Consider the following 15484-nt stretch of genomic DNA (forward strand, 5'->3'; position numbering starts at 1 on the left):
AACTGAATCTCCTGCCAGTGAAGAAATTTAAAATGCACTTGCTGATTTTTAATTTGTATAGCTAAGGAACCCTTTTTCTTTCTCCATCACATTGTGATTTATGTCGTATTACATCTGTTTTCTGGTTTGGGTTTTTTTAATTGCTTGTAATGGTGGTATCTGCTGTTCCCAAGTGCATCATGAAATAGCCGATTCATCTCACAAGAGTGTCCTGGCAAGCATAGATTTTTTTTTTTAAATGCATAAAATGATTTAATTGGAGAGGAACTAAATGTTGAAATGTCTGTGCTGCAGCAATCTTGGAGAATGTTCTGTGCACCACAGCCTATCGGCCTATGAAAACAATTCAGAAGCTACTTTCTATTAATTTGTAGAATTATCCTTCTTTATATTTTATCCTTGTGATACAGTATATGTTGTGAGAAATTTGGAAAGATTTTTACAAGTGGAGAAAAGTCATAAGTCCCCTTGATGCTCTGTATATAGTACATTTTGCCAGTGAACCAGTCATTTAGGGCTAAAATTTTTTAAAATTGCCTCAGTTTTTGAGTGTCCAGCTTCAGAAGCTTAGGCTTGATATTATTTTTTTTCCCCAGTGTGGTAAGTATTCACAGATCTCATTGATTTGAGTACCTCTGAAAACCGAGCTCAAGGTTTGTGAAGTTGAACACCCCAAAATTGAGGAACTCAGAATTAGGGGCCACTTTAAAAAAAAAAATTAGGTCTTACAAATGAAACTTACTTCATCTAGGCACAAGAGTTTATGAAATAAGATGATGCGTCCACCCATTCATTCTTTTTGTCTAATAGGTAAGTGCAGTCATAGAGGTTATAGGTTTGAAAATGCAGAGTCTGATTCCATAATTTGAGGATATTCAGAGTAAGGCAGCATACTTCATGTAAATAGTGATTTGTTTCATGCTGGGGAAACTTTTTTATCTCAAAGTGGAGCAAAGGAAGACGATAGGTGGTGTTTTAAAATTAGCTGGCTTGCTCACCTAGTGTTGCACTTACCTATGGTCCCAAATTCTCTGGTCCTACTATCATCATTCTGTAACTGTTTTTAAAATTGGCGTGCACACATTTCTAGCATGGTGGTGGTCTTTATACACAGGTACTATGTTTTTTTAAAAAATTGCATTCAATGTATCTTGCAGCAAAAAGAAAAAGGCTGTTCTGGTGTGGGTGAGAAAAAATAACCTTTTTTCCCCTTTTTTACCCAACAGTAAAAAGAATATAAAGAAGCAGCGAATGAAAATCTTATATAATGTTGTTCTTGAAGCTCGAGAGCCTGGCACAGGCAGAAGACTCTGTGATCTATTTATGGTTAAACCCTCCAAAAAGGACTATCCAGATTATTATAAAATCATCTTGGAGCCAATGGATTTAAAAATTATTGAGCATAACATCCGCAGTGAAAAATACTCAGGGGAGGAGGCTATGATAGAAGATATGAGGCTAATGTTCCGAAATGCAAGGCACTATAATGAGGAAGGCTCACAGGTACTGTTTAGATTATCCAGGCACAGTTACCTTCGCGCTTCATTGCAGAAGGCAAAATTGTGTTAGAATTTTGTAACAGTCAATCTCTGGTTATTCCTTCCAGTGGTTACGCTAACAGTTACAGAATAAGCATATGCACCCCATCATAGCACTTGTTCTAAACCAGGAATACTACTACTTCTGTACAGATATATTTTTGTGTTTAAATATTGCTTCTGCCTGCAGATATATGCAGACATAAACACAGCACCTTCCATTTTAAATGTACATCATTTAACTGTACAATTTATTTTTTCATCCTGTTAGCTGTGTTGGCTCCTACACTGCTAAGAAAGAGTTAGCTGTTCCATTTTCTTCTAGTGCATAATAAACAGTTGTTTACTCAGTTCCCATAACTTACACCCTGTAAACCCATTGAAGGCAATTGGATTACATAGGGGTCACTAGGGACCTAATTTAATCTTCAGAATTTTTGTTACTATGGGGTTATGTGTTGGATGTAAATAACTCAGTTTGGCTTAGATCTCAGCATGATTTTGCAGGGCTCGTAGGTGGAAATGGTATTTCAGCTACTCAAATGAACGCATTTGATAAAGAAATTGATGAGAAAAGATGAATATGCAATCCCACCATGTTATTTTTATAATCTTGTCAAAATGGAGATGCAGTCTAACTGCATAGTTTACATATGGTCATTATCTCCGTTATTAAATTAAATATTTATCTACTATGGTTAAATATATATTCTGCGAAGTGTATGCAAAAGAGAAATACAAATCCTTTAACAAAGTAATTACCTTGGATGAGTGAACAGAAAGTGACAAAGAATTAAGTGGCTTTATTATTTATGGACCAAATCTTGAAGTCCATAGTCAGTCCTTAGTCAGGTAAAGCTGAGTCAACAGCTAGCAGAAGAAACATACATTCATACTCCATTGTTGACAACATTACCGATGGCAGTGAGAAGCTGGATACTCTGGCCTTTTGTGATCGGAAAAGAAATCATTGATGCCTTAAGAAAAGTAAAACACCACTGATATCTTACTATATGAGGGCAACTAGAATGCGTGGTGACTGGAGTAATATGGAAGATATGATTAATAAGGTGCATACCAATAGATGTTGTTTCTCACTAATGCCAAACATACTCTCTATATAGCTTACAAACATATTTCTGCTTGACAACCTGAAGTCATTAATACAGCCCATTGAGCTGGACAGCATAAGCAAATTTAAGAAGCAATACTGGTCTCTTGTTCTTAATCAGATCATTGAAATGGCTAATGTGGCAAGTGATGAACATGCATCTACATTTGCAAATAATTTGATTCTGTTTGATTAGCTATATTGGCAAAGAGGCATAAAACCTTATGACTGCAAGTTGCAACCTGAACTTCACTTATTTACTTGTCCTGCAAATATATTTGCCTGATGACTACAGCAACAGCAGACTGTTAACAAACAAGATCTTTATATTCTTTCCAAGATGGCTAAACAGGATTTTGATCATAATGTAGAAATTGACAGTGATAATACTATACATTGGAAAGAATGGATGCAGTCTTTTGGGGATGCAGTCTCAAAAAAATGTGACTTATGAACAATCTAATATAGTGCCTTTTTCTGAAATATCCCAGAGTTCTTTACAAAAATTACATATAGGAAGTATTTCATCCTTCACTGAAATACGGACACATTTGGGGTGGAATGAACCAGTTGTTTTAACAACATATTGCAACACTATACAATCATTCAAGAGTGGAAGCAAAGAATATTGTGCTCAACTGAAACTAAGGAGTTAACTCTTTTGTGTTAAGAGTTTTCTTGGTATACTTTATTACATTATCATAAGGAAACAAATAATCTAAATATTGTTTTATTATTTTTCTTTCAACACTTTAATGACTAATAGGTATATAATGATGCCCATATCCTAGAGAAGATTCTTAAAGAAAAAAAGAAAGAGCTGGGACCTCTTCCTGAAGATGATGATATCGCTTCCCCTAAACTAAAGCTAAGTAAGGCAGCCTTGTGGATTCCTACTTCTTGGTAAATGTTGATATGGAATAAAATGATACAGATTAACATTAAAATGGAAAACCATATTACCATACATTCAAGGCAGGTTGCATAACTTGTGCCACTTCTGAATCCAATGTACACTAAACTGCAAAACTGAATTACATTTTCAATATCATCATAATTGCAGTGGATATTGGTATGTGTTCGTGCTGAAATTAAAATTAAGAGGTGGGGGTGGGAAAGTCAAAATGAGAGAATCTATATGAAACAATTTTTCTATACAGGCGAGGTTAGAATGAAGAAGAGAAATTCACAATAACTGGAATATACTTATTGGTATCATACCTCATTCATCTGATTGGAGATATAATAAGCATAAGCTTTGAAACATCAGAAAATGGTTCAGCAGCAGCTAAAGTGCAAACAGATTAAGGAACAGTGCCAGGCGCTAGAAGATCTGTTCTGTTTCCATAGACATCCTTTGTAACTTTGTCATTTACCTTCCTTGTGTCTCATTTTCCCATCTGTAAATTGGTGATATAACCTGTTACACAGGGGAGCTAAGGCTTAATTCATTAATGGGTGGAAAGTGCTTTGTGATCCCCAAATGAAGAGTGTGATAAAATTGCAAAGTATTGTTATCACCTTGTTAGTGTTTCATGGGAATTTTTATGTGTTAAAATTAGCATAATATAAAGGTAAGTCTCCCTATTTATCCATTTTATAGTATGTTTAAAGAAGAATACTTTAAAAAATGTAACCAAAACACACAACACACCTCTTAGAAAATGCTTACACCTACTGTTGTTATAAGTAGCACCTCTGGTTATTGTAAGGGAAAGAGATTAGAGAAAATATTTTTCTCTGATTTATTTTTTCAATGTCTTTATGCATTTGATAACACGTTGTATATAATGATTTCTGGCTATGTTCTGCCACCTTTAATCGTATACTGAATAGTATCTTATTCTGTGAGTAGTTCTGCTGATCTTAATGGGACCACTCAAAGTAAGATACTATACAACATGAGTAAGGGTGGATCAGACCCTTAGTTTCCCCTGTTGTGTATTTGGGTCTTCCACAGAGCAACAAAGAGAAGTAAAACATCTTTACGAGAAAATTATTGTAAATCCCCTTACAATGGCAGGGAAATTCAGCAGTAGGTGGTGTTCTTAGAACTATTTTCACTCCTTTTTTAAAAAAGTAACTGAGCAGATTTCAGGTTGGTGCTGTTCCTTTCATATGTGTGTGTTAAGTTCTAAACTGAGTAAATGAGCAAATTGCATAGAAGGGTATTTTTTAAAAAAGAAAAGCACACACGCCATATTGAAGCATCGTTGAGGATAAAAATGCAAAACCACCAAGAAAGTATAGATATGGAAGAATCCAAGTGCAAAGAATATGTAGTGCTATAACAATTGATCCTGTATTAACAAATAGCTAATCTGATTGGTAGCCCCATTTGAAGGCATTATTTTACATTTTACCCATAATAATTCTACCTAGTTTAGCTTAAATCTGCTGTGTGAGGGGAAAACTCACAATAAGTGGGATTCTTAGGATGTGTCACGGCAGTTGGGAGTGTGCCTCTCAACCTGGTAGGGAGACTTGTGCTAGTTCGACTTGAGCTAGTGCACTAACAATAGCTGTGTGGATGTTGCAGCACTGGCAGAGGCTCAGGCTAGGCACACCCCCAACTGCAGTGTAGACATACCCACATGTGAAAATCTCCATGAAGAAAGAATTTTAATGGCTTTGAAAAATCCACATGAAGAGAAGATTTTAATGACTACTGAACTGAGGTGAGAATTTCACACAATGCTATTGTGTTGGCTTCCCTTATAGTCTTTAACTTTAGGCTGATGTGCAGTCTTGAATGTATTGTTAGTGTTATTTTATACTTATGGAAGACAGGCTTCAAAAGTTTCAGATCCAGCACTCAATTGTTGTACTAAATTGTCCACGGTGAAAACAGAGAAAACCATCTGAGAAAAGTAATTAGTAAGAGCTGATGGAATGGAAATGAAAAAATTGTATTTGTAAGTGGCCTTGCTAATCTGGTAGGGTAATGGTGAACTAAGTTACCTGAGCCATAGAAAAGGAGTTTGTTAGGGAAGTAAATGCACAAGGTTGACTGGTTTTTGTACATTTGTTGTTGTTTTTTGTCTGTCTAGGTAGAAAAAGTGGTATTTCCCCTAAGAAATCAAAATATATGACTCCAATGCAACAGAAACTGAATGAGGTGTATGAAGCAGTGAAGAACTACACAGATAAACGAGGCAGGCGATTAAGTGCCATCTTCCTGAGGCTTCCATCTCGATCAGAACTGCCTGACTATTATGTAACCATTAAAAAGCCAGTTGACATGGAAAAAATAAGAAGTCACATGATGGCCAACAAGTACCAGGACATCGATTCCATGGTAGAAGACTTTGTAATGATGTTCAATAATGCCTGCACTTATAATGAGCCAGAGTCTCTGATTTACAAAGATGCCCTTGTCCTACATAAAGTTTTGCTTGAAACTAGAAGAGACATAGAAGGAGATGAGGATTCTCATGTCCCCAATGTAACATTGCTGATCCAGGAACTTATTCATAACCTTTTTGTGTCTGTAATGAGCCATCAGGATGATGAGGGCAGGTGTTATAGTGACTCCTTAGCTGAAATTCCTGCTGTTGATCCCAACTTCCCAAACAAACCACCTTTGACTTTTGATATTATCCGAAAGAATGTAGAAAATAATCGCTACAGGAGACTGGACTTGTTTCAAGAGCAGATGTTTGAGATGCTAGAGAGGGCAAGGAGGATGAACCGGTGAGTGAAACCATACATGTATCAAACCTTAGTCTTGTCAATTTTAATTTTGAGTCTTTATCACTGGTCAAATAATTCCCATTTTAAAAGACATATTATCTTTCCTGTTAGTGTGCTAGGGAAAAAGCAACTTGCTTAGTTGGGTGCCATCACCTTCAGTAGAATTTAAGCTTTCATTTAAAGTTTGTAGCCCGTCTTTGAAGTTAACCCTGGCAAAGCAAGGTTAAAGCAATGCAGGGCTATCTTCCAAAGTTGAGGGAAGGCAAGTTCAGAAGAGGAGCTCAGCGGGCAGCCACACAGTGGTAAAAAGGAGACCATTCAGAGGTATAGAGAAGCAAGAAATGGGTTATTTTTGGGGGGAGATGTTGTGTAGAGCAGTGGTCTCCAAAGTGGGGTGCGCAAGAGGATCCTTGGGGGTGCGCAGCAGGAGGAGGTTTGGTTTTTTTTGCTTCGGCAGTTTGGGCGGGAGTCGGAGCGGCTTTTTTTTTTTTTCTTTTTCTTTTTTGCTTTGGCAAAAATGGTGGAGCCGGCGCGGCAGGGAGTGCGTGTTCAAAATTTTTTTAATGATAGGGGTGCGCGATCAAAAAAGTTCGGAGACCGCTGGTGTAGAGACATAGACTGTCATCTAACAGTAAAGTAAATCATTTCGTTGGGCTATTGCGTTTTTAACTGAGTTAGTACATTTCTATAGAAGAAATTTTGGAGGGCTGTGCCAGAAGGTAAAAATGTATTTGACTGCAGAATCAGCCTTTTCAGCCTCTGATCAAGATTACAGCAAGTTCTGCTATATTAATTGCCTTTAGTAGATCTCCCACTTAGAGCAATCATTTCTATGCAAGGTTTCTTGAGATGTGCAAAAATATGCAGACATATAGCTTCCTGCTTTCCACTGGAGTGGGTCAAATAACATACTTGGAGATGTATGTTAAGGGCTCTTAAAAGAGGACAGTTATCAAATGTTCTCCATGTCCACTGAAGTAGGACAAGGAAAAATGGGATTAATCTGCAGCATGGGAGATTTAGGTTACATATTAGAAAAACTTTCTAACTATAAGGGTAATTAAGCTCTGAAATAGGCTTTCAAGATAGGTTGTGGAATCTCCACCATTGTAGGTTTTTAAGAATGGGTTGAACAAACACCTGTCAGAGATGATCTAGGTTTACTTGGTCCTTTCTCAGCACCGGGGGCTGAACTTGGTGACTTCTCGAGGTCCCTTCCAGCCCTACATTTCTATGATTCTGTATATAGGGAGGGTTTTCCTGCTGTAACTTTAATAGGAAAGAAGACATGTGGTGGCAATAAAATCTCTTATTTAAAAAGCAATTAAAAAGATCATCTGGCAAGACAATGGGTAATGAGTACAATTACTCTTTTCAATTAAAGAAACAGCTTTTTAGTTTCTCAGAAGTCTCTCTTTCAAAAGCAGTCAAGTCCAGTTACAAAATACCTTCATTTTTGGCTGGTTGCCTGTGATTTCTCAGAATTTCAGTTGCACTATATGAGAATGCTTATCTGACTTATATGGAAAACAGCTTTTCTTTTTTGTTGTACTTGTACTTGTTATTGGAGAGACCGGCACATTATTTCTCTCTTCAGAGTATATGCAGTTTAGTCAGAGAGCATCTTTACGGATGACCTGCAACTGGATTTTAAAAAAATTTGTCCAGATGACACATTTTAGTTTTCCTAAACCTGAGAGAGGTGAAATGGTATAGCCATATGAAGACTTGGCAGTGTAGATCTCCAACCTGTCTTTTTTGCTTCCCGCCCTCCCCCCCCTCCCATTGTGATTGATAATAACTAAAATTTAAAAAGAAAAATCAAGCTTGCTCTGAATGTTCAGTGTCAGCAAAAGCAGCATTAACCCAAATATCTGTTCTTTTAAAAACAAAATAGTATTATGATTACTCCATGCTGTTTTGATTGGAAGCTATTCTGTTGGGTAATAGAATATTGATCATTGTCCTATTTAAGAATAAGGAAACAAAACTGTACTAATCTCCCCACCTTAAAAACAGTTTGGCTGAATATACAGCAAATTATTTCATTTAAAAACAACAAACTGCTGAATGATTTTAAACACTGAACATATACAACACTAAATAGAAATACAAAATACCCATAATGCATCATTTTGTAACTTTTCCTTTTGTAAATACTCTTCAGAAGACTGGATTAGGTTGCTAGTGCTTTGAGAGATCACTTTTAAAAGTGCCCTATAAACAGGCTACAAAGGTACTCTGATAATACTGTGGTGCAGGCCACATTATAAATCCTAAATAACTTAATTATGTAGAAGTATGTTGTTTAATTACAGGTTGAAAAGTAAAGCACAGATGTTTGGTGATTTAAAAATTGGATAAACAAAAACTAATATGCATGCATTTTGTCTCTGTTTTTTTTTTTTTTACTATTAAAGTATTTTTAAAGACTACTGAGGGGAAATCTGCTTATTGCTAATAGAGCAGTATGTGCTGACTTTTCTGTCACTTTACCTCTTTGTTGAACAGAAGTTATCTGGTATACACTGAGTTTTTGTAATTTATCCTTAAATGTAACAGTTGATGAGTTTGTATTTAGAGTACTGTTTATTCCTGCATAAGATATATTGTCATGTTGTAATCTGTCTGTCATTTATTTCCATGTAGGACTGATTCAGAGATTTATGAGGATGCTGTGGAACTTCAGCAGTTCTTTATTAAAATCCGTGATGAACTCTGCAAGAATGGAGAGATTCTTCTGTCACCAGCACTCAGCTACACCACCAAGCATCTTCACAATGATGTAGAAAAAGAAAAAAAGGAAAAGCTACCCAAAGAATTCGAAGAGGATAAACTCAAAAGAGAAGAAGAGAAGAGAGGTAATTTCATTTTCCTTTCAAAACTATAAACAGTTGTCTCTTGTCATGCTTTCATTGCTGAGCCAGGCCTTCGCTGTTGCTGCTGGAGCAACTGTGTTACTGAGGAGGAACCAGCTTGCAGCAATGGGTGGGACAAGAGGGCCTTTGTAAAGGTCTTCTCTGCCACCCTCCTCCCATGCAGTCTCTGTGCTCTTCATGGCTTTAAAATAAGCTACTGGGAATGAATAAAGATATCTTCAGGCTCCCTGCCACTAAGAGGGGAGGACAACTCCCCACTCTGCCTCTTTACCTGTCCCTTCAAATAAAGAGCAGGTGGTTGTCCTTTCCCCACAGCACTAAGATCAGTAGTGATCATCTTTATTCACTCCCTGCAGATGGGCTCAGTGCTACACGAGAGCAAGAGATGGTGGCTCTCGGTATAGAGGACAGGAGAGAGGCAACAGGGGTGACCTTTCTGAAGGTCAGTGAGTTCATTTTCACTTACATGGAGGCCTCGATAAAATATATCTGAAGATCTGGGCCCAGCTCTACAGCAGCAGGAGGCAGAAGCTAGGTTGAGCATAGATCATGCTCAAACCATACCTTGGAACTAGAATCCACTGGGTATGGTGTGGCACTCCTGTGTTACTCTCGGGGAGCATGATGGAGGGACCATCTTTTTGTTCTGTGTTTGTACAGCACAGTGGGGTCTTGATCCATGACTATGTGTGGTCCTGTGCACTACTGCAATACAAATAATAAATAAGAATGTGTCAGACATTGGCTTCATTCCCAGCTCTAGCTGGTCAACAAACTTTACTAATCTACAATAGTGCTCCAACTTGCTGCTGTCTTTCTTTTTCCCTCATCCCACAGTAAGGAAGGTTTTACTTAAGTCACTAAACAAAGGTGTCGTGATTTAACTCATGGAGAGCCAGTGTATTGTAACAAGGTGCTGTTCTTAGAATCTCTCTTCTCTTCCTTAGATGGCTTTTAGTAATTTTTGTTTCCTTTTATGTTGAAATAAGAAGCTGAAAAGAGTGAAGATTCTGCTGCTGGAGCTGGTCTGTCGAGCTTACATCGGACTTACAGCCAGGATTGCAGCTTTAAGAACAGCATGTACCATGTTGGGGATTATGTCTATGTGGAACCTGCAGAAGCCAACCTGCAACCTCATATAGTCTGTATTGAGCGATTATGGGAAGATTCAGCTGGTAAGGAAAATAATGCAGTACAGCTTCTTAATATTGCTTGTTAAAACTTCCAGTTTGAGTTTTCCTTGGGTGGAGCCTTAATTATTCTGCTTATAACTGTGTGTGTGTGCGTGTGTGCGCGCGTGCGCGCGCTGGCGTGTATTTTTATTACTTCTGAAACACCTGATTTAAAGGATTTTGCATGCTGGGGAGCTTTTGGGAGTGCTAAATGTCCTGTATTTTTCACATTATAAACGTCCTATAAATAACACCCTCGCCTTCTGGTCTAGGAAGGCTAGACGTGGCTTCTTCCAGACCCCATCAGCGCTGCTTTTGGGTCAGCTAGGGAGGAACAGAAAGGTCTTGTCTAAACTAGAAAAAATATCCATTACTGATAACAGAGCCAGTGTTGAACATAGTTCATTTACAAGTGAACCACAGGACAAGCCAGCATCATTTCAGAACACATGGTTAAATTCCAAAACAGTGTTAAATATGGCTTGTCCTGAACAAACTTACAATTGAATCATAGAACCAATTCAACCAAAACCCTTGCTTTTGGCAGAATACATGACGATTGAGACTGAGAAGTTTTATGGTACTGTTAATACACTGGGCCAGTCTGCATGCAATTTATTTTCTCTGATTTTGAGTAATATCAGTGTCCATTAATGGTTTATAAGAAAACTGTGTAGTCACAGCTTGACTCTGTTAAAAGTAAGGAGATGGCAAAACAGGAAAGGAGTTATTGTTAAAAATGTACATTACAATCTGTTATCCAAAGATCTGTGGGGATGGCCCAAATTTTCAGATAGTCAGGAGTGATAGACTCACAGGCTTTTTTCCTTTCCTTGAGCATAATTTTCAAGGCCTGCACAGTCAGATTAATAGATTGCAGACTGGATTCTCCAAGGCTCCATGGCCTTAATTCTCCAAGGCTCACCTGGCTCAATGGCATTAATTTCTGTTATGTTCTTCTGAGTCAAACATCCATAGGAGAAGCGAGCCAGTGAACTTCTTACATATCCAAACCTCACTTATCTGAAACAGTTGAGAAACATTGTCCTATTTTGGATCGGCGAGGTTTGGATGTACCAAGTATTGCTATATAACTGTTTGATTATTAACACAATCTACTGTTGTCTTTACTTCCTTGTGCAATAGAAAATATATCCTGTTTTTCGCTTTTAGGGGAAAAATGGTTGTATGGCTGCTGGTTTTATCGACCAAATGAAACATTCCATCTTGCAACACGAAAATTTCTGGAGAAGGAAGTTTTTAAGAGTGATTACTATAATAAAGTTCCAGTTAGCAAAATTTTAGGCAAATGTGTGGTAATGTTTGTTAAGGTGAGAGATTAAATGGACTGATTTGTTAAACTATTTACTGATTTGTGCACTATTTTTTAAAATAAGACTCAAGGACTCTCACAGTACCTGTATGAAATAACCTTTTCCCCCATCATGTCTTACTGCTTGATACATTGTGGTGCCTTTGTAGTAGGAAAAAAATGACATAAAGTTGCATTATTTGTTTCTCAGTGTCAGTTCAGGTATAGAAATCACATTACACATGATCAAATTTGTTGATGTTTTGAGAGATAAATAGGGAAATTGCCGGTAACGTCTTAAAATTTTCCTCAAAATTTTTAGCTTTAGTTTTTAGTGGAAGGAAGGCTGGATAGCTCGGAGGAATGGTAATGGGATATAGAGTTTCATCTCTACATCACAGTTTGATTCCACCCAGGTCAGTTGTGTTAAAAGTTCTTATGATCTGAATGCTTTTTGGCCTGTGTAGAATGAATCAGCTCAGTCCAGTTCTTAGTGGATGTTTTGTTTATGTAACTAACACAATCACTATGACAATCCTTGTTGGTGTTATAATCAAAGATTAAGTGGGCATAGAACTTTCATTCCTCTCTCAACTCAATGGTGGTCTTTCCTGCTCAGAGTTCAGACATACTGGCAAGTTAATGTTGGGAAAACAATTGCGTGTAATAATAATTATATCTGTTTGGTATAAGAAGTGGTATAATGTAATTCTCCTGAGCTGTCACCCTGGTACTTTGCATGGAATTTAACACGCACATTTAAAAAAAACCAAACCCAAAGAGAGACTTCGTGAATAGATTGTATTTCTGTGCCAGAACAAAAATCAGACTGGTATATATAACCTTTGCCTACATGCATCTTTCTGGAAAATTTCATCTGAAATGATCCCTTCTCTTCACTCAACAGGAGTATTTTAAATTATGTCCCGAAAACTTTAGAGATGAGGATGTCTACGTCTGTGAGTCTCGTTACTCTGCAAAGACGAAGTCTTTTAAGAAGATTAAACTGTGGACCATGCCCATTAGCTCTGTAAGGTTTGTCCCTCGAGATGTGCCCCTGCCTGTGGTCCGTGTTGCTTCTGTGTTTGCTAATACAGACAAAGTGGAAGATGAGAAACACACTGAAACCTTAGAGGATAGTAAAGTGGGAGACAGTATCCTTAACCTTGAAAAGGTAGGCAAGATGATAATCTGGATATTGAATTGAACTGGATTTCAGATCAGAGATGATGAAAATGTGAACATTCATGTTTTAGGTTTCACATCCTTCCAAAAAGCTAAATCAGTAGAGAAATAAGAAATGACAATACATCTCACTTTAAAATGTGTAAAAAAAAAAAAAAAAATTATATATATAATTTGTGTGTGCATACTCCATATAAATAATTGAAGCCTTGATTCAAATAAATAAGTGTTAGCCCTGTTTGTGCCTTGACGATGTTAGCTACTGGCCACCTACGCTCTTAAACCTGTCATGTACATGGTATTTTTTAATGAATTTTGGAGTTCTCAAATTGACCTCCGAATACATACTGTATTCAAATGCTGGACTAATCTGCGTTACAAGCTATCGTTTCTCTCATTGTGTCTGAAATTGTTTTTTTCTTTTCTTAACCACCTTTAAAAAAATTTCATCTACTTAAGTCTGTCCTAACGCTAGACAAATCAGTGAGGCTGAAAAATCTATTTTTAACTCATCCCATTGCTGGTAGGTATTGCAGATATCCTTTATATTTAGTTTTTAGGTATCAAGTCTTCATTAAATAGAAATAGAATAGTAAGCATTACATGGTGGTATCATATGCTTCTCTGTGACATTTTATCATATGTCAAACATCGCTTATTTATAGTTGATACTTTGATGGTTTAAAATCATCTGACAGTCTGATACTTGGCATTCCTAGGGACTTTTTTCTTGCTAACATACTTAGAAAAAAGTTTTGTCTTTCATTTCTTATATTTAGATTTACAGAGTGAGCCTACTGTACATTCTCTGTGCTCAGTCACATAATTTAAAAACAAAAAAAGGAACATGCTGACCACCCCCCCCCAAATAAAAGCTAGAGATGTATGTTCTGATTTATCAAATGATAAAACAAAGGAATAATCTTATCAAGGATCAAGATCACAAGATCTGATCCTGCCATGTGTAGAGCATCCCCTATGAGCTGCCGAGTACCCTTGGCTCCTTTTGACTTGAGGATACAAAGGTTGTGATGTGAGTTTTGGATATAAGAGTGGGAATTAAATAGGACAAACAGCATGAAATTTTTAAAAATATGCATTATAGTGGTAATTGTGATATTTAAGGTATTAACAGTGAATGCCTTCACCCTCAGTAATTTGACCAAATGCCTAATTTAGTTGCCCCGACCATGTCATCATGTTTACTAAAACAAAGTGAGGAATATTGTAGTTTTGCTTTAACCATACACAATAGCTAATTAATGACTTTGATATCAATAAACCAACAAAGTGCCAATGGACCATCAAATTGATTATCTGGAAAAACAGCAACTTTTTATTAGGAATTGCAAAGCTAACCACTTTCATAGCCAGCAAGCTTGACTTTGCCTTTTAATTTTCAGATTTCAGGGCTTACATTTTTGGATGTTTGTGTGTACTTTTTAACTTATTTTCAGTAAAATTAAGATTCAATAAAACCTGTTTCCCTTTTACCTACTCCAGCACCTTTTTCCTTTTGTAATAAATTTTCCTAATCTCACCAGTTTTTTAATATATATGTTGTTGTAGGAGAAAGAAGATGTTCCAGTGGAAATGTCAAATGGAGAACCTGGTTGCCACTACTTTGAACAGCTCCGTTATAATGATATGTGGCTTAAGGTTGGGGATTGTGTCTTTATAAAATCACATGGCTTAGTGCGACCTCGGGTGGGCAGGTAGATAAATTTTCTTCTCTGTTTGTAAATTCTAGCTATAAAGTTAGCATAATTAGACAACTAAAATCCATCTGTTTTATAAAAGATTTTTATATTTTAAAAATGGAGAAAGGAGGATGAGGAACCATTTTCTTTATAAAGAGTTTGGTACACATTCTTAATAGAATACTTGAGGTGGGAGCCTACCAGCCAAAAAGTAATATGGTGGATGCGCTGATTATTTTTCTTTCACCTATCCTCAGTCACAGTATAATTATCTTAATGTACGAAAAGGTGTCAGACTACTGTCAGATTGCACAGTGCTGCTTTAAAGCCTCTTAAAATTGAGAATGGAGCTTTAAGTGACAGTAATTAAGTAGCAATAATAAATTATATAAATGAAATAAAGTGCTACTTAGCCAACATAATTACTATATTTTTCTCATTTTTAAGTGCACATAAAGTAAAGTTTTTGACTCTTTTAATGTAGTAATTTTTTAATGACAGCTTTCGTAACCATCTACTGTATGAAGTTAGCTCCTATAGGAGGGAAGTCCTTTCATTTCTTTATCAGAGGCTTGTTTTCTTTTTTAGAATTGAGAAGATGTGGGTACGGGATGGAGCTGCGTATTTCTTTGGCCCAATCTTCATACACCCAGAAGAAACTGAACATGAACCAACTAAAATGTTCTACAAGAAGGAAGTGTTTTTGAGTAACCTAGAAGAGACCTGTCCAATGACCTGCATTCTGGGTAGTTATTTACAATTTTAAATGCAATTGGCTAATTCTCTTTTCCTGTATCCTTTTTTTTTAGTCTAAGATTATAGCTGTGGGGGGGTGTATTCCCCCCTCCTTTTTTGGGGGGAACTATGTAGAGGGAAAGAATGGATAAATTACCC

General features: G+C 36.8%; 1 protein-coding gene across 12 annotated transcripts in view; it reads left to right on the forward strand.

Moving 5' to 3' along the window:
- The window catches only part of PBRM1 (polybromo 1), a 79445-nt gene that overhangs the window by 42484 nt on the left and 21477 nt on the right, over positions 1-15484 (forward strand). For 8 of the 12 annotated variants that reach the window (XM_054033390.1, XM_054033393.1, XM_054033402.1 and 5 more), the window contains 9 exons: positions 1227-1503; positions 3416-3521; positions 5700-6342; positions 8992-9203; positions 10211-10396; positions 11567-11724; positions 12613-12879; positions 14460-14605; positions 15179-15336. In XM_054033390.1, coding sequence (XP_053889365.1) covers positions 1227-1503; positions 3416-3521; positions 5700-6342; positions 8992-9203; positions 10211-10396; positions 11567-11724; positions 12613-12879; positions 14460-14605; positions 15179-15336 — 2153 coding nt within the window. The remainder of the gene's footprint in view (positions 1-1226; positions 1504-3415; positions 3522-5699; positions 6343-8991; positions 9204-10210; positions 10397-11566; positions 11725-12612; positions 12880-14459; positions 14606-15178; positions 15337-15484) is intronic. The other 4 variants (XM_054033394.1, XM_054033396.1, XM_054033398.1 and 1 more) reach the window with 1 other exon arrangement.

The sequence above is a fragment of the Malaclemys terrapin genome, chromosome 7 (genome assembly GCF_027887155.1).
Source record: "Malaclemys terrapin pileata isolate rMalTer1 chromosome 7, rMalTer1.hap1, whole genome shotgun sequence".
Lineage (NCBI taxonomy): Eukaryota > Metazoa > Chordata > Testudines > Emydidae > Malaclemys > Malaclemys terrapin.